The sequence below is a fragment of the Coregonus lavaretus genome (assembly GCF_964263955.1).
Source record: "Coregonus lavaretus genome assembly, chromosome: 7".
In the NCBI taxonomy this organism is placed as follows: Eukaryota; Metazoa; Chordata; class Actinopteri; order Salmoniformes; family Salmonidae; genus Coregonus; species Coregonus lavaretus.
The window spans coordinates 36,595,301-36,616,013 of NC_139994.1; the positions used below are offsets into that span (position 1 = coordinate 36,595,301).

The 20,713-nt window shown below is 40.8% G+C and overlaps 1 protein-coding gene across 1 annotated transcript in view; it reads left to right on the forward strand.

Moving 5' to 3' along the window:
* Positions 1 to 20,713, forward strand: part of LOC311132338 (sodium/hydrogen exchanger 3-like) — a 61,478-nt gene that overhangs the window by 12,367 nt on the left and 28,398 nt on the right. Inside the window, exons 2-5 of the mRNA XM_084165584.1 lie at positions 2,702 to 3,004; positions 3,272 to 3,432; positions 12,550 to 12,628; positions 13,291 to 13,468. Coding sequence (XP_084021710.1) covers positions 2,702 to 3,004; positions 3,272 to 3,432; positions 12,550 to 12,628; positions 13,291 to 13,468 — 721 coding nt within the window. The remainder of the gene's footprint in view (positions 1 to 2,701; positions 3,005 to 3,271; positions 3,433 to 12,549; positions 12,629 to 13,290; positions 13,469 to 20,713) is intronic.

The window sequence follows — 20,713 nt, forward strand, 5'->3', positions numbered from 1 at the left end:
TTGACGATCAGCGATTGAGCTGGCCAAACTGTTTTTTCACAGAAACATTTTGCACAAACACAGTCTTTACAACATTATGTCCTCAATCTGAGCAGTTTATTTTTGGATGCAATGTTCAGACATTTACAGAAGTAGCAACAGCATAACACAATTCTCATTGAAATCGGAAAATATAAGCTACATTAGTCCTAGCGCTAACTGAGTAAAGCGTGAGCTAACACAAGAGGTCATATTTAGTCAACTCTTGGCAGATAGAAACCATAATATGAATAAGCTAATAACAATTACTATTTACAATTCATCACATCAGGGTGAGTTCACCAGTGATTGGGCCTCCTCTGTAGCTCAGTTGGTAGAGCATGGCGCTTGCAACGCCAGGGTTGTGGGTTCGATTCCCACGGGCGGCCAGTATTAGAAAAATTTATGCACTCGCTAACTGTAAGTCGCTCTGGATAAGAGCGTCTGCTAAATTACTAAAATATATGTTAAATAATTGAGTAAAACACTGTCTAAAAAAATCCCACAATGGGTAGAGTTTGTGCGCGCTGCCATGTTTGTTTTTCTGCGTCAACCAAAGATGATAAGAAGATGTGACAAGATGAGTTAGGTCTGTTTGCAGTATGCATGTTGAAGGCTAAGGGAGGGTGGTGTCTTCTACCATCATTCACTTCCGGAAGTTTACTCAAAAGACGAGTGAACCATGCCTTCACCTCATTTTGGTCTGACAGATGTTTATGTGACACCCAGAATGCATTGAATGATGTCAACAAACATAGCTCCACACATAACCGGCAAATAGCTTAGCATTAACTCATCATAATCAGTACAACCTTCAAAAAAGTATTTTACACACATCATATGTGTCCATTATAATCCATTATAATCGGAATGCATGATTTGTCACCAGTACTTGAAATGTTAATAAAAGTTAAAGAAGGAGTAACCTGAATGATAGTGTGGAATCTGAAAAAGCATTACCGACATTAAAAACGTGCTTCTCTCCACTAATCCAGAGAATGAGTGAGTGATGAGAACATTTATAACGGCACATTGCTGGTTAATCATACTCCAAGGACAGAAAAACTACACTTTCTCAGTCTTCTGAAATGGTTGATCATTTGCAAGTTTCGCAACCTAACACATTTTAATTATTTTGCTTTACCGTTTAGTTACGGCTTTGAGTTTTAACACCTTCCTGTGTGTAGATCCCAATAATGTTGTCAGGTAGGAACAAATGTCAATGTCGGACTCCATGGTATCCTGTGGACATCTTGATCCCGTTATTGACCAACAATCAAAAAAGTGTAAGGCCACAGCCTGTAGGCCTATTCATAAAGCGTCTTAGAGTAGGAATGCTGTTCTATGATCAGGTCCTCCCAGTCCATGAAATATTCAGTAGGATCTTTAAGCCACAACTGAACATACAGTAGACCAGCACTCCTACTCTAAGATGCTTTATGAATACAACCTCAGGGATCAAGAAAGTGTAAGGAGGCCTGAACTAATTAGCTAACTTGGCTATGCAAAATGTATTTTTTTACTTCATAGGTTTATCAGGCAGTGAGCAGAGCACAAGGGCCATGTATTCTCTTGGAGGCATCATTGGAGTAATGAAGCAAGGCCCGGATTTAAAAAACCATCTTAAGAAGACAGTTCTTCCAATTGCCATTTTTTCTTTAACTTTATGCTAACCAGGGCCCGGTTTTCCAAAAGGATCTTAAGGCTAAATTAATCGTTAGAACCTTCGTAGGAGCATTGTTAAATCTCTGAGCTGTTTCCCAAAACCATTGTTTCTAAAGTTGCTCTTGAAGAAGCTTGTTATTTAATGACTGCCTCAGACCACTTGTAGAACAGCTAAGATTGTTGTCGTTTTTGCCCTTCCGCGTCACTTTATACTCAGAAGATTTCCACTAAACATAAAATCAAGATGTTTATATGTCTTTCTGTGACCGCCAATAACTTCAGAACAAATGTGAATACAAATACAAAGTTGCCAATTTCTTTACATTGTTACTAACCAGCGAAGGATAAAAATATGATTAAATGAAAACCGAGATGACTGTATTAGAAATATAAATACAGTGTAGGCTACATACTGTAGAGCTATTATTTAAATGACATTACAATCAATTCCATGTTCATTCAGTTGAGTTTTATTTAGCTATTTCTATGCTACTGTCTGTAATTTCAATATATTTCAATCAATATATTTCATTATGTGTAACGTGCACAATGATGTGCCAAATCTCGATTTAGTGCATTATAGGGTAAGCATTAGAATAAGCCGCCTCAATATTTGTAGCCATAGGTGATAATATCTCTCTAGGATCTGATGCCTCGTCAGAATTGTGGATTAATTATAATGTTAGGTAAGATATGAAAGGTAGAATGCTGATCCGAGAGCAGCGCTGCCTTTCTTTCGATCCAATCAGTATCGACTCATGCCTTAACAACGCACTTAGGGAATGTTTTCTCTGCATGGTGTTTTGGGAAATTAGTGTTACATCTTCGGCCATTGTAGGAAAAATGCACCATTAAAACATTTGTAAGCCTAAATTAAATCGCTCTCGGGAAACCGGGCTCAGGTCTGTTTGACTTTGCTCCACCAGAATCTACCAAATGATGACCCTTTTTGTCTTTCATTCACTCTACGTATCTCTGAATGTCTCTTTTGTCCTTGTCTCACTCTGTTCACCAACAGTTTTCCAGCTGAGCCCCAGCCTGACCAGCGTGATCCCGGAGAGCGGCCTCCTCATTTGCATCGGTTGGGTCCTGGGCGGCATCATCTACGGGGCAGACAAGGTGCAGACCTTCAGGCTGCAGCCCTTCACCTTCTTCTTCTACCTGCTGCCCCAGATCGTCCTGGACGCGGGCTACTCCATGCCTAACAAGCTGTTCTTCGGCAACTTGGGCGCCATCCTGGTTTACGCTGTTATTGGCACCTGCTGGAACGCTGCCACTTTGGGACTCGCCCTTTGGGGGTGCTGGTTGGGTGGGGCCATGGGTAAGGCAGGCAACGTGTGCGTTCCTATAGCACCCGATTTCCTATGCTAGTGTACTACTTTTGACCAGAGGGCCCTGGTCAAAAGTAATGCACTATATAGGGAATAGGGTGCCATTTGGGACAGGCCCAACCAAAGCCTGAACTGACCACGGGTTCTTCTATAGTTTTCAGATGATTGGAACTAGCATTTGTGAGGTCCTCAGAGTTAATGTGTAAGGTAGATCAAAGGTCTGAGATCATAACACCTTTTACTCTGGGCCTCTGTAGGTGATATCAACACTGGTCTCCTGCAGTTGTTGTTGTTTGGGAGTCTGATTGCTGCTGTGGACCCCGTGGCTGTGATTGCCGTGTTTGAGGAGGTCCATGTCAACGAAGTCCTGTACATCCTGGTGTTTGGGGAGTCCCTTCTCAACGACGGCGTCACAGTGGTCAGTCTCACAAACTTGATTATCCTCATTCATCATTATTAGTTGCGTCCCAAATTGCACCCTTTTCTCTATATCAGCCATACACAATAGGCGGTGTCAATACGGACCGTGGGCCTCAATTATTTATTTATTTTTGGAACTCAGTCTGGCTTTCAACTTACTCTTGAAATATGTAATAGTTGAATACACAAGCTGCAATTTCATTATTTGGCAGGGCATCAGCAGTTTTAATCTTGTTATGTCAGTCATTGCTGACCTTAAAGAGCTATTTATTACAGTTGATCAACTAGCCGATGTCAGCATACGTTTTTAGCTAGGTTTTTCAGCCCATTGATTTTGTTGTAATGTTTGAGTCCCTTAGATATCACATGACCACACATAAGACATGGAAAAATCTATAGAATTGCAGGAAATTAGCTTTAAATCTGCATACTACGCCCATTATGACAATCCGATAATGACAATATCCCTCTGGACCTTTGCCATCCTAGGAAATTTGTGAGGTTGGACCTTCTGAAATAGCATTTGAATACCCCTGTCCTATATAGTGCACTACTTTTGATCAGGGCCCGTAGGCCATTTTGATCAGGTTCCTTTCAGTTGGTAGCCTACAGTTTGTATAATTCCATTTCATTCCATTTGCTTCCTCTGTAAACGCTTTCACGTCCGTGTCGTTATTGCTGAGGATAATTTGTCATAGTTGATCATATTTCATGTAAGAAAATTGACATGTAGGCTAATTAAATCATTATGGAGCGCAGACCAAGCTGTAACAGTTTGAACCTGACGCATGGCGCGATACTTGGCCATATCATCCCACTGGGCACACCACGTCATTTCAACGTGGACATTTAGGTAATATTTGGTTGAGATGTTGATCAATGAGATTTCAACCACTATTCACCCACTCAAAAAGACAGACGGAGTTTGTTGAATTCCCAATGTGTTACAACTATTATTTGAACCATCTAAAAGCACAAGCACATGCCAATGGAAAAAAAATAGTCATCTAAATATGTCATCACTGTGTTTCAGCCATTTAAAAGCACAACAAAGTTAAAGTGTCTTTATTTTTACCACAACTTAATGTGTTATCACTGTCCAAATTACTTGGATTGCAGTTGAGATTAATTTAAAAGTACATAGTGCAAGTGATCAATGCTGTTCGAGATTCTGCGCAGATTATTATAGCAAAAAGATCTGAATCCTTTTCATGCTACAGTACCTTCAGAAAGTATTCATACCCCTTGACTTATTCCACATTTTGTTGTGTTACAGCCTCAATTCAAAATACAGTATGTATTTTTCTCACCCATCTACACACAATACCCCATAGTGACAAAGTAAAAACATGTTTTTAGAAATATTTGCAAATGCATAAATATCTCATTTACATAAGTATTCACACCCCTGAGTCAATACTTTATAGAAGCCTTTGGCGGCGGTTACAGCTGTGAGTCTTTTTGGGTAAGTCTCTAAGATGCTTTAAACACCTGGATTGTATAATATTTGCCCATTATTCTTTTAACCCTTTGACACGAATACACAGGTGTGATTATTCTACAGTGGTCCCTGCAGCGTACGCTCAAACCGGTGTGATTAGAACACTTATTTAGAATGTCCAGTTACGATTGACGCAACAGTCAGCGTTTGAGCTGGCCACAGAAACATTTTGCACAAACATAGTCTTTACAACGTTATGTCCTCAATGTGACCAGTTTATTTTTGGATGCAATGTTCAGACATTCACAGAAGTAACAATTCTCATCCAAACCGGAAAATGTAGGCTACATTAGTCGTAGTGCTAACTGAGGAAAGAGTGACCTAGCACAAGCGGTCATATTTAGCTAACTCTCGACTGACAGAAACCATAATATGAATTAGCTAATAGCAATTACTATTTACAATTCAACACATCATGGGTGACCTCACCAGTGATCGAAATAATTGAGTAAAACACTTATATCGAAAGTATTCCGACGATGGGTAGTTTATGCACGCAGCCATGTTTATTTTTTTGTGTCAACCAAAGATGATAAGAAGAGCTGACAAGATGAGTTGAGTCTGTTTGCAGTATGCATGTTGAAGGGGGTGTGTCATCTACCATCATTCACTTTCATCATTCACTTCCAGAAGTTTACTCGAAAGAAGAGTGAATCATCCCTGACAGACGTTTATGTGACAACCAGAATGCATTGTATGATGTCAACAAACATGGCGCCACACATAGCTGGCAATTAGCTTAGCATTAGCTCATCATAATCAGTACAACCTTCAAAAAAGTATTTTACACACATCATATGTGTCCATTACAATCGATACAAGAATCGGAATGCATGATTCGTCAACAGTACTTGAAAACTTGAATAAAAGTAAATACATAATGCTCCATACATACATACAGTGTGCTACAGTAGAAATGACAACATGATATACAGAAACTATAATGATAGCGTATAAGGCACTTTGATAGGAACGCACACAAGTCCAAAGTTGTTATCAGTAGTGAAGGCAATGCGGGCGCCAGCCGGAAAATGTGCCAGGGAGGAAAAAGTTTGTGCTTGGGCTCTCATTGAAGAGAGAAGTGTGTCCTGCTCAGTAATGCCTCAAAGTAAATTGTCCGCAACAGTGAAATGGGCTTCTTCTATGTGAATGAATGAGGAGGCGGAACACACCTCAATTCAAACTGTTGTTAAAAAATAAAACTTGTTAGAAAATAATTTGAAATTGACATGTTGAACCATAGCCTATAGTTAATTAGCAGGCAGAGTGCCTTGGTTTGAGGGCAGCGTGGGTTAACTGTCATGTTACGTAACAAACATATTTTGGAACAGTAAGTGCATTCTGACATCACACACATAAAAAAATAAACTCACGCTGGGGCGACCGTTAGAGATATTTGTAACTCACACGTGAAAAGGTTAAAATTCTTCAAGCTCTGTCAAGTTGATTGTTGATCATTGTTAGACAGCCATAGATTTTAGATAGTCTTGCCATAGATTTTCATGTCGATTTAAGTCAAAACTGTAACTAAGCCACTCAGGAACATTCAATGTCGTCTTAGTAAGCAACTCCAGTGTAGATTTAAAATCAAATCAAATGTTATTTGCCACATGCGCCGAATACAACAGGTGTAGACCTTACAGTGAAATGCTTACTTACAAGCCCTTCACCAACAATGCAGTTGTTAAGTAAAAAAAGAGATAAGTTAAAAATAATAATAATTAAAGAGCAGCAGTAAAATAAAATAACAGTAGGGAGGCTATATACAGGGGGTACTGGTACAGAGTCAATGTGAGGGGGCACCGGTTAGTCGGGGTAATTGAGGTAATATGTACATGTGGGTAGAGTTAAAGTGACTATGCATAGATAATAAACAGAGTAACAGCAGCGTAAAAGTCTGGGAAGACATGATTAGCTGTTAAGAAGCCTTTTGGAGCTAGACTTGGGGCTACGGTAATGGAGAGTACAGTCTATGACTAGGGTGGCTGGAGACTGACTATTTTTAGGGCCTTCCTCTGACACCGCCTGGTATAGAGGTCCTGGATGACAGGAAGCTTGGCCACAGTGATGTACTGGGTGGAACGCACTACCCTCTGTAGTGCCTTGCGGACGGAGGCCGAGCAGTTGCCATACCAGGCGGTGATGCAACCAGTCAGGATGCTCTCGATGGTGCAGCTGTATAACTTTTTGAGGAGCTGAGGACCCATGCCAAATGTTTTCAGTTTCCTGAGGGGGAATAGGCTTTGTCGTGCCCTCTTCATGACTGTCTTGGTGTGTTTGGACCATGATAGTTTGTTGGTGATGTGGACACCAAGGAACTTGAAGCTCTCAACGTATTCCACTACAGCCCCGTCGATGAGAATGGGGGCGTGCTCAGTCCTCTTTTTTTTCCTGTAGTCCACAATAATCTCCTTTGTCTTGATCATGTTGAGGGAAAAGTTGTTATCTTGGCACCACACGGCCGGGTCTCTGACCTCCTCCCTAGAGGCTGTCTCATCGTTTTTGGTGATCAGGCCTACCACTGTTGTGTCGTCGGCAAACTTAATGATGGTGTTGGAGTCGTGCCTGGCCATGCAATCATGGGTGAACAGGGAGTACAGGAAGGGACTGAGCACACACCCCTGAGGGGCTCCCGTGTTGAGGATCAGCGTGGCAGATGTGTTGTTACCTACCTTTACCACCTGGGGGCCGCCCGTCAGGAAGTCCAGGATCCAGTTGCAGAGGGAGGTGTTTAGTCCAAGGGTCCTTAGCTTAGTAATGAGCTTTGAGGGCACTATGGTGTTGAACACTGAGCTGTAGTCAATGACTAGCATTCTCACGTAGGTGTTCCTCTTGTCCAGGTGGGAAAGGGCAGTGTGGAGTGCAATAGAGATTGCATCATCTGTGGATCTGTTGGGGCGGTATGCAAATTGGAGTGGGTCTATGGTTTCTGGGATAATGGTGTTGATGTGAGCCATGACCAGCCTTTCAAAGCACTTCATGGCTACAGACGTGAGTGCTACGGGTCGGTAGTCATTTAGGCAGGTTATCTAAGTGTTCCTTGGGCACAGGGACTATGGTGGGCTGTTGAAAATGTTAGTGAAGATGCTTGCCAGGTGGTCAGCGCATGCTCGGAGTACACGTCCTGGTAATCATTCTGGCCCTGTAGCCTTGTGAATGTTGACCTGCTCAAAAGTCTTACTCACATCGGCTACGGAGAGCGTGATCACATAGTCATCCGGAACAGCTGATGCTCTCATGCATGCTTCAGTGTTGCTTGCCTCGAAGCGAGCACAGAAGTGATTTAGCTTGTCTGGTAAACTCCTGTCACTGGGCAGCTCGCGGCTGTGCTTCCCCTTGTAGTCAGTAATAGTTTGCAAGCCCTGCCACATCCAACGAGCGTCGGAGCTGGTGTAGTACAATTCAATCTTAGTCCTGTATTGACTCTTTGCCTGTATGATGGTTCGTCGGAGGGCATCGCAGGATTTCTTATAAGCGTCCGGTTTAGAGTCCCGCTCCTGAAAGCGGCAGCTCTACCTTTTAGCTCAGTGTGGATGTTGCCTGTAATCCATGGCTTCTGGTTGGGGTATGTACGTACGGTCACTGTGGGGACGACATCACCGATGCACTTATTGATGAAGCCAGTGACTGATGTGGTGTACTTCTCAATGCCATTGGAAGAATACCAGAACATATTCCAGTCTGCGCTAGCAAAACAGTCCTGTAGCTTAGCATCTGCGTCATCTGACCACTTTCTTATTAACTGAGTCACTGGTGCTTCCTGCTTTAGTTTTTGCTTATAAGCAGGAATCAGGAGGATATAATTATGGTCAGATTTGCCAAATGGAGGACGAGGGAGAGCTTTGTACCCGTCTCTGTGTGTGGAGTAAAGGTGGTCCAGAGTTTTTTTTCATTTGGTTGCACATTTAACATGCTTGTAGAAATGAGGTAGAATGGATTTAAGTTTCCCTGCATTAAAGATTTGGCCTTGTGTTTTAGGTTATTGTCCTGCTGGAAAGGATTTTGCCTGTATTCTGTTTCTTTTTATCCTAAAAAACTCCCTAGTCCTTGCCGATGACAAGACAACCCATAAAATTATGCAGCCACCACCATGATTGAAAATATTAAGAGTGTACTGAGTGATGTGTTGTGTTGGATTTGCCCCAAACAGAACGCTTTGGATTCAGATTAAAAAGTTAATTTCTTTGCCATATTTTTTTGCAGTATTACTAAAGTGCCTTGTTGACAACAGGATGCATGTTTTGGAAAAAATGTATTCTGTACAGGGTTCCTGTCATTTAGGTTATTATTGTGGAGTAATTACAATGTTGTTGATCCATCCTCAGTTCTCATATCACAACCATTAAACTCGGTAACTTTCTTTCAATCACCATTGGCCTCTCTGAGCAGTTTCCTTCCTCTCCAGCAACTGAGTTAGGAAGGACACCTGTATCTTTGTAGTGACTGGGTGTATTGATACACCATCCAAACTTAATTAATAACTTCACCATGCTCAAAGGGATATTCACCACCTGCTTTTTTAAATTATGATTTTTTACACATCTACCAATTGGTTCCCTTATTTGCAAGGCCTTGAAAAACCTCCCTGGTCTTTGTGGTTGAACGTGTGCTTGAAATTCACTACTCGTTTGAGGGCCCTTACAGATAATTGTATGTGTGGGGTACAGAGATGGGGTAGTTATTTAAAAATCATGTTAACCGCTATTATTGAGTCCACACAACTTATTTTGCGATTTGTTAAGCACATTTTTACTCCTAAACTTATTTAGGCTTGCCATAACAAAGGGGTTGAATAATTATTGACTCAAGACATTTCAGCTTTGAAATTGTATTATAAATTATAATCTTTTTGACAAACTGGAAGCCAGTCTAAGTCAGTGGCACAGAAATATAGATATTTGGTTGTGTTGACAATCATATAACATTCAATATCACTTTTGCAATACAGTAAATAGTCTGTTAAGTCGTCGATAAATTAACCAATGATATGTTGGATTCACGTCTCCATTTAAACCAAACATTTAAATTAAAAAATAGGATTAAGCCAGTCGCACAGATACAGTGCATTCGGAAAGTATTCAGACCCCTTGACTTTTTCCACGTTTTGTTACGTTACAGATGGAAGCCACTCCTCAGTAAAAGGCACATGACAGCCCGCTTGTAGCGTCATACCCAAGAAGACTTGAGGCTTTAATCGCTGAGGTGCTGAGTAAAGGGTCTGAATACTCTAAAAACCTGTTTTTGCTTTGTCATTATGGGGTATTGTGTGTAGATTGATGAGTAAAAAAAAAGATGAATCTTAGAATAAGGCTGTAACGTAACAAAATGTGGAAAAAGTCAACTCCTTCAAATGTTGATATTTGTTTGCGTTGACAACCAAAAACAATTAAATATCCAGATTGTCTTCAATTTAATAAATCATGTGTAGGATTCACGTCTCTATCTCAACCAAAAATCGAAGTTAAATCAAATTAAACAATATAGTCCTATTATTTAACTTAGATTTTTTGGGGGATTGTGATGAAGACGTGAATAAAACATATTAAAAACATACACTACATGACCAAAAGTGCTCGTTGAATGTCTCATTCCAAAATCATGGGCATTAATATGGAGTTGTTCCCTCCTTTGCTGCTATAAACAGCCTCCACTCTTCTGTGAAGGCTTTCCACTAGATGTTGGAACATTGCTGCGGGGACTTGCTTCCATTCAGCCACAAGAGCATTAGTGAGGTCAGGCACGGATGTTGGGAGATTACTTGGATTTGGCTGTTTCAGCCACACCCGTTGCTGACAGGTGTATAAAATCGAGCACACAGCCATGCAATCTCCATAGACAAACATTGGCAGTAGAAAAGCCTTACTGAAGAGCTCAGTGACTTTCAACGTGGCACCGTCATAGGATGCCACCTTTCCAACAAGTCAGTTCGTCAAATTTCTGCCCTACTAGAGCTGACCCGGTCAACTGGAAGTGATGTTATTGTGAAGTGGACACTTAAATTATATATTTTTAAATGTAGGTATATGAACACACTGGTAATAGATAATTTGTTGTATCACTGAGAAAAAGGGAAACAGTCTTCCAGCCTTGGAGATCATCCACTGCTCTATACACATTAACTGAAATTAGGCTAACTATTAGAAGTTTAGCAACCATAGCTGTAGATAGATCAACTTTCCAGTAGGAGGTGCTGCCCGGCATACACTTTTTTCTGATAGTGGATATAATGTTGAAGATCTGACGTTGTTTCAAAGGTACAAATTCAACATATTTTATACAAGGTTTGTCTACGTTGAAAATTGGTTACCATGATGACATACTCCTGTGGTAGAAAAGTCACCCTCAAATCAGCAGTTGCTGACTTTTTATGAATCCAATGTATTTTCCACGTAGACATTTCCACGTAGACATTTTCCACATCACAATTTGTTGACAAATTACATTGAACATTAATTCAACCTTTTTGTGCTCTGTGGGATTGTATTTAAGTAGAAGTATTGCCCTCAATTCAATCTTTGCAACGCTGGTTGAAATTAGATGAAAATAGTACTGCTTGATGACTTTTTGCAAATCTAAATGTGTTTCATATGTAGATTCCATGTCACAATACGTTGACAAATTACGTTGAAACAATGTTGATTCAACCAGTTTGTGACCAGTGGGATCACACAGTTCCATGGTTAGGGCGGGCAATAGGTCAGGGTATACTACTGGACACTATTCTCCATATTATATTTATATGTACACTAATCTTCCAACTTTATCATGGGTTGAAGAACTGAATGTGGCAATTTTCTGAATTAATTAAATCACAGTTTTTTTATTGTGTGCGTAAGCCTAAGGTTAATAAAAATATATATATATATTTCACTCTTAAGTGTTTTTAAATCTAAGCATGGGTTCTGAAACAGAGATAAATATGCATATGCATCTTTCATTCATCTCCATTCTGAACGCCTTCTCCATAGGCTACATTCTAATGTTGTGCCAATCAAATTCAGTATTTAAAGGGATTGCTTTAGATGAATGAACCGAAAAACGATTTGAAGAAAAACTCATTGAGCAAATTGGTAGGCCACCCAGTGGGTGTGTTTTCTGGGATTTAATTAAATGTATTCAGTGCGCGCAAGGGAACCACCCACACAAACCTCATTACACACGTGCGTAGGGTAAGTCTGAATATGCCCCTTGGTAAGGAATAGGGTGCCATTTGGGACACAGACTTAATGTGTACACTACAGTTTTTTGCCAAACACATTTACTTAACTTTTTGTAATGTGTTAAATAAGAAGTTTGTGGAGTTCCAAATGTAATGACATTAATCATTGGAAACCTAAACCCGACAAATAAAGTACAAAGGCAATACACAAGACAAGGCACTTTGACTGAACTGCACCGGTCAGTCACATGCTTTACTTGTCTGTTTGTAGGCCTACATAACAACATCAATCACATTCAAATGATTTAAGAATACAATTTTTATCTAATGGATTATATTACACAATTGATTCAATTAATTGTAACACATTAAATAATGTAATGTTCAATTGATTTGGTTGCTTAACCTCCCCACCTCCTCAGTGACCGTTCATCTTTATTTCCATGTTCCCTCAGGTGCTGTTCAATGTGTTTAATGCATTTGTGTCGCTTGGAGGGGCACAAATCAACGCTGTAGAGATCATCAAAGGCATAAGTACGTAAGAGCGCCACACCTTGGCTACGTCCAAAATGGCACCCTATTCCTTATATAGTGCACTTCTTTTACATTTGACATTTTAGTCATTTAGCAGAGCGACATAGAGTAGTGAGTGCATACATTTTCATACTTTTTTTGTACTTCTTTTGACCCTATTCCTTATATAGTGCACTTATTTTGACCATGTTCCATAGGGCTCTTGTCAAAAGTACTGCACTATGTATGGAATAAGTGTTTGATTCTCAGGCCAACAAATGGAGCCCTGTCAGATAGTCAAACGTGACAGCTTATTGTGCCAACTTGAAGCAAACTGTAAGGGTAATGCAACAAGCAATAGAGTCTGTTTAACCCAGGGGTAGGCAACACTGGTCCTGGAGAGCGGTTTTTGATTTAACCGACCTGGAAGACCAAGTATGTTGAATTTAGGCAATCACTGAACTGATCAATTAGCTCAGTTGGTCAGGTGGGGTACCTAGTTGGGACAAAATCCTACAGTACCTGCGGCTCTCCAGGAACAGGGTTGCATACCGCTGGTCTAACTAACATTTTATGTTTTCATGAAATAATTACTTTCTTTGTTCCCTCTCTATGTCCTTCTGACTCTCTTCTTCCTCCTCTTTCTCTCTCTCTTTTTTATCACCCTCCTCTGCTCTGTGTAGTCTCATTCTTCGTGGTGGCGGTTGGAGGCTCCCTGATTGGTGTCATCTTTGCTGTGCTGATCTCGCTCCTGACCAGATGCACCAAGAACATCCAGATTATCGAGCCAGGCTTCATCTTCGTCCTGGGCTACCTCTCTTACCTCACAGCCGAGATGCTCTCCCTATCCGCTATCCTGTCGTAAGTCTTTCTGACTGTTATGTTGATTTATTAGACAATTTACTGTATACCCTTTCTGTTAAGGGGTGTTCCACTGGAAACCTAACATGATATTTCCACTTACCTTGGCTTAGTTTTTGGATATGTATTTCAATTACTTAGTACACTCTTAGAAAAAAAGGAGCTATTGTAGGGAAGTCGGCTGATGAAAGACCAGGCCAATTCCAACTCTTTTCCCCCATTCCCAATGCACTCTGGATTAAGGTGTCCGCATGCTTCCCAGACTAAACAGTTTGGAAGAGTTTGTGCATATATTATGACGACATTTTGTGACGTTTTTGTTCGCTTTGGACTTTGGTAAGGGGTTTTTCGGCTGTTCGGGCACACACATTTTTTTCTTTAGGCAAGCTGAAATCGGTAGCCAGAGTCTATGCACCTTCGTTGGTAATTGGTCATCAGTAGGGATTCTTCAATAAAGTCTTTGTTGTCATTCAACGAGAGATGACTTGTTTTCATGCAAATTCTTTCTTTGAGAAATACTGCACCAAACATCTTAGTTAGGTGTAAAATTGCGCTACTAAGATCTCCTCGGCAAAAAGGTCAAAATTAATGACAGATTTCTTGAGTTATTCTGACTATTTTGAGGAAGTGGTTATGGCATCTCAAAATGGACAAACAGTACTATTGCCACTTTTTCTAGTTTTTCAAGCGAAGGTCTTTTAAGGGAGTATGCGAGCTTATGGTTCAAGTGAAGCTGACTGAAGTATGCTGACGCCTTTACAAGATAACACTCCAGAGGTCCATTAAATGGCAGAACATCCACTTCACACGTTCTATCCAGGACAGGATGGCAGAGTAATAGCAGGGGCCCGCTAAATGGTTTGCCCTGCTCTAAACGGACAGAATCCAGACTATTCAAATAGAATCAGGAAAACATTCTTTATTAAACCCCTACAACTCATCCAGAACGCTGCAGCCCGTCTGGTGTTCAACCTTCCCAAGTTCTCTCACGTCACCCCGCTCCTCCGCACACTCCACTGGCTTCCAGTTGAAGCTCGCATCTGCTACAAGACCATGGTGCTTGCCTATGGAGCTGTGAGGGGAACGGCACCTCCGTACCTTCAGGCTCTGATCAGTCCCTACACCCAAACGAGGGCATTGCGTTCATCCACCTCTGGCCTGCTGGCCCCCCTACCTCTGCGGAAGCACAGTTCCCGCTCAGCCCAGTCAAAACTGTTCGCTGCTCTGGCACCCCAATGGTGGAACAAGCTCCCTCACGACGCCAGGACAGCGGAGTCACTCACCACCTTCCGCAGACACTTGAAACCCCACCTCTTTAAGGAATACCTGGGATTGGATAAAAGTAATCCTTCTACCCCCCTACCCCACCCCACCCCCAAAAAAATAAAACAAATATTGTAAAGTGGTTATCCCACTGGCTATCATAAGGTGAATGCACCAATTTGTAAGTCGCTCTGGATAAGAGCGTCTGCTAAATGACGAAAATGTAAATGTAAATGTAAACACCAAAAACCTTGCTTTTTGGGAGAAATCATTACATAAGGATCCGGGCTGGGAGGCAAGAAGTGTACTGATGCATGCTATGATCATTGTGTGCTGTAGAAATGCTAAATTATATTGTGTATTCTAAACTTTGTGAATAACCGCTCTATTTCAAGGAGAGCAGGTCATGTTTTGTATCATTATGTAGGGAACATTATGCCCTGAACAATTACCCACCTTTCCCGGTTGTACAAAGGATTTATCCATCAATAATGGAACAATATTACATTCCCTGACGAAAGGGACTCTGCTCCCTGGGGCTGGGTGCACCTCCTTCTAAGCGAGACCACGGAACGTTTCAGCCAATCAGGCAAGGAGCCTCAGCCCCTAGCCCCGCCCTCACTGTCCAGTCGACCTGAACTATAAAAGCATGGCTCGAATAATAACCACAAACGACCTAAATCCTTCTGCTGCCCGGACATCAGCGTAGTTGGTAACTGGAAAGTGCCCCTTGCTTATTGATCCGCCCGATCTCAATGAGTGGAGACCAAACACCAATATTGGAATTTTAATGTCACAATGGCTCTCACAATAAAGATTGCAGATTACGTGCCTGTTTTTAGTGTAATGTAATGTACTTATTGACTCAAATCAAATTGCCTTTTACTTTCCTTGAGGCGCCTTTGTAATGTAACATATGAGGGTGACTCACTGGTACAGTGGGGAAAAAAAGTATTTAGTCAGCCACCAATTGTGCAAGTTCTCCCACTTAAAAAGATGAGAGAGGCCTGTAATTTCCATCATAGGTACACGTCAACTATGACAGTCAAATTGAGAAGAAAAAAATCCAGAAAATCACATTGTAGGATTTTTAATGAATTTATTTGCAAATTATGGTGGAAAATAAGTATTTGGTCACCTACAAACAAGCAAGATTTCTGGCTCTCACAGACCTGTAACTTCTTCTTTAAGAGGCTCCTCTGTCCTCCACTCGTTACCTGTATTAATGGCACCTGTTTGAACTTGTTATCAGTATAAAAGACACCTGTCCACAACCTCAAACAGTCACACTCCAAACTCCACTATGGCCAAGACCAAAGAGCTGTCAAAGGACACCAGAAACAAAATTGTAGACCTGCACCAGGCTGGGAAGACTGAATCTGCAATAGGTAAGCAGCTTGGTTTGAAGAAATCAACTGTGGGAGCAATTATTAGGAAATGGAAGACATACAAGACCACTGATAATCTCCCTCGATCTGGAGCTCCACGCAAGATCTCACCCCGTGGGGTCAAAATGATCACAAGAATGGTGAGCAAAAATCCCAGAACCACACGGGGGGACCTAGTGAATGACCTGCAGAGAGCTGGGACCAAAGTAACAAAGCCTACCATCAGTAACACACTACGCCGCCAGGGACTCAAATCCTGCAGTGCCAGACGTGTTCCCCTGCTTAAACCAGTACATGTCCAGGCCCGTATGAAGTTTGCTAGAGTGCATTTGGATGATCCAGAAGAGGATTGGGAGAATGTCATATGGTCAGATGAAACCAAAATATAACTTTTTGGTAAAAACTCAACTCGTCGTGTTTGGAGGACAAAGAATGCTGAGTTGCATCCAAAGAACACCATACCTACTGTGAAGCATGGGGGTGGAAACATCATGCTTTGGGGCTGTTTTTCTGCAAAGGGACCAGGACGACTGATCCGTGTAAAGGAAAGAATGAATGGGGCCATGTATCGTGAGATTTTGAGTGAAAACCTCCTTCCATCAGCAAGGGCATTGAAGATGAAACGTGGCTGGGTCTTTCAGCATGACAATGATCCCAAACACACCGCCCGGGCAACGAAGGAGTGGCTTCGTAAGAAGCATTTCAAGGTCCTGGAGTGGCCTAGCCAGTCTCCAGATCTCAACCCCATAGAAAATCTTTGGAGGGAGTTGAAAGTCCGTGTTGCCCAGCGACAGCCCCAAAACATCACTGCTCTAGAGGAGATCTGCATGGAGGAATGGGCCAAAATACCAGCAACAGTGTGTGAAAACCTTGTGAAGACTTACAGAAAACGTTTGACCTGTGTCATTGCCAACAAAGGGTATATAACAAAGTATTGAGAAACTTTTGTTATTGACCAAATACTTATTTTCCACCATAATTTGCAAATAAATTCATAAAAAATCCTACAATGTGATTTTCTGGAAAAAAAATTATCATTTTGTCTGTCATAGTTGACGTATACCTATGATGAAAATTACAGGCCTCTCTCATCTTTTTAAGTGGGAGAACTTGCACAATTGGTGGCTGACTAAATACTTTTTCCCCCTTCTGTACTGGGGTCCGACACATAATGAAAAAGACACAGCAGACAAAAAAAAGACAACAATTTATTACATTTAAAAAATATTAACATGTTGTGTGTGTGTGCATCTATCAGTTACACATACAGTACATACACACAACAAGTAGGTCACATTCGGGAGAGGCGTTGTGCCATGAGGTTCTGCTTTATTTGATTTTTGAAACCAGGTTTGCTGTTCACTTATGCTAAATAAGATGGAAGGGAGTTCCATGCTGTCATGGCTCTGTATAATACTGTACGTTTCCTTGAATTTGTTCTGGACCTGGGGATTGTGAAAAGAACCCTGGTGGCATGTCTGGTGGGGTACGTGTGTGTGTCAGTGCTGTGTGTAAGTTGACTATGCAAACAATTTGGAATTTCCAACAAATTGTTTCTTATAAAGACAAGAAGTGACGCAGTCAGTCTTTCCTCAACTACATAGTATTAATATTAGCCCTCTGATTACAATGAAGAGCAAGACATGCCGCTCTGTTCTGGGCCAGCTGCAGCTTAACTAGACCTCTCCCCATCTTTACAACCATTGAATCTATATGTTTTGACCAAGACAGTTTACAATCTAAGGTAACACCAAGTAATTTAGTCTCCTCAACTTCAACAGCCACACCATTCATTACCAGATTCAGCTGAGGTCTAGAATTTAGGGAATGATTTGTACCAAATACAATGCTCTTAGTTTTAGAGATGTTCAGGACCAGTTTATTACTGGCCACCCATTCCAAAACAGACTGCAACTCTTTGTTAGGGGTTTCAGTGACTTCATTAGCTGTGGTTGCTGATGCGTATATGGTTGAATCCTCAGCATACATGGACACACATGCTTTGTTTAATGCCAGTGGCAGGTCATTGGTGAAAATAGTAGAGGGCCTAGAGAGCTGCCCTGAAGCATCTCTAATGTTTGACATTATAGAAGCTTCCATTAAAGAAAACCCTATGAGTTCTATTAGATAGTTAGCTCCTAATCCTGGATATGGCAGATGTTGAAAAGCCATAATACATAAGTTCTCAACAACAAGTTATGGTCAATAATATCAAAGGCTGCACTGAAATCTAACAGTACAGCTCCCACAATCTTCTTATTTTCAATTTCTTTCAACCAATCATCCGTCATTTGTGACAATGCAGTACATGTTGAGTGCCCTGCTCTATAAGCATGCTGAAAGTCTGTTGTTAATTTGTTTACAGAGAAATAGCATTGTATTTGGTCAAACACCATTTTTTCCAACAGTTTGCTAAGAGCTGGCAGCAAGCTGATAAGTCTGCTGTTAGAACCAGTAGAACCAAAGGCCACTTTACCACTCTTGGGTAGCGGAATGACTTTGGCTTCCCACCAGGCCTGAGGACAAAGAGTTTCCTCTAGGCTCAGATGAAAGATTGGACAGATAGGAGTGGCAATAGAGTCAGCTACCATCCTCAGTAGCTTTCCAACTAAATTATCAATGCTATGAGGTTTGTCATTATTGATCGATAACAATAATTTTACCACCTCTCCCACACTAACTTTACAAAATTAAAACTTACAATGCTTTTCTTTCATTATTTGTATATTTTTATGCATGAGTACGATGGCTCACTGTTCGTTGTTGGCATTTCCTTCCTAAGTTTGCCCACTTTGCCAATGAAGTAATCATTAAAATAATTGGCAAGATGGAGTTGAATTTGTCTTTCTGCCCATCATTTTATTTAAAGTACTCTGTTTTTTTCCCATGATTATTTATATCATTGAGCTTGGCTTCATAATACATTTTATTCTTCTTTTTGTTGAGTTTAGTCACATAATTTCTCAATTTGCAGTAAGTCAGCCAGTCAGATGTGCAGCCAGACTTAAAGCCACTCATTTTGCCCCATCTTTTTCAACCATACAGTTTTTCAATTCCATGGAGCCTTAACAGTTCTAACAGTCAGTTTCTTAACAGGTGCATGTTTATCAATAATTGGAAGAAACAATTTCGTAAATGTATCAAGTACAGCGTCTGGATGCACCTTATTAAATCACATCATCTACATAAGAGTCACAGCTAAATATTTTGTATGATCTCTTATACATTATTTTAGGCCCAGCTTTTGGAACTTTGGCTTTCATGGATTTATACACTATATTGTGATCACTGCCTCCAATGGGTACGGATACAGCTTTAGAATAAAGTTCTACAGTATTAGTAAAAATGTGATCAATACATGTGGATTATTTTGTTCCTGTAGTGTTTGTAAACACCCTGGTAGGTTAATAACCTGAACCAGATTACAGACATTGGTTACAGTGAGAAGCTTCATCTTGAGGGGACAGCTTTATGAAAACCAGTCAATTTTCAGGTCCCAAAGAAAGTAGACCTCTATGTTTACATCACATACACTATCAAGCATTTCACACATATTATTTAGATACCGACTGTTAGCACTTGGTAGCATATAGCAACATCCCAAAAGAAAAGGCTTTAGATATGCCAGGTGAACCTGCAACCACAACACTTCAATAACACTTGACATAAGATCTTCTCTAAGCATTACAGGGATATGGCTCTGAATACATACAGCAACACATCCTTCATAAGCATTATTGTCTCTTCAATAGATGTTATATCCTTGTATTGCTACTGCTATATCATTAAATGAATTATCTAAGTGAGTCTCAGAAATAGCTAATATGTGACTCACTTCAGGAAACTAGGTGTATGTCGCGTGTCACTACTTCACTTCTTCACAACGCTCAGAGTTTACGAATGCCCAGAGCGCACTCTGGCACTCCAGATTGAATTTACGAACACATCCGTAGTATAAACAAGCCTTTAGTCTTGAAATCTTTGGTTGTTTAGTACATGGCCTCACACGTGAATCCTTAAAGAGCTTGGTTGGGCTAAAGCTTAAGAGGGTGTGAATGAACGATGCTGAATGGGTGTAGACAAAGAAGTGCTCTCCAGTAGGTGTACCAAAACATTCAAGGGCCATTTTCTCAAAAATGAGGTTTCAAGTTTATCAACTTTTAAAGCAGAATTACTTTCCCATTGTTCCTCAACTGTAGTGTATGATATACAATTTTCTAGCTCTGAGTCTCTACTTTTATCGAATGTAAAAATCACCATTTCAAATTTAGCTACATAAGACCGAATCGAGCCGGTAGGTCACATATATGAATGTTATCTGATGTTAGCAAGTTATTGATTTCATGAACCTTATTTCTAAGGCTACGTATATTCATATGGACTATTTTCAGCCCTTTCCTGGGTAGCTTATCAGATATAGACATAATATGGAAAAGAGCAAACAAAGCAAGAGAAAGAATATATACATTCAGCAGTCCATTAATCAGTTGGTGTGTGTAAGTGTGTGTGTGTGAGCTGCGGGGTTGAAGCTACGAACCCATAGGCTTGGCTCTCTCATCCCTTCCTGGCTTTTGGACAATGAGACTGCTTACAT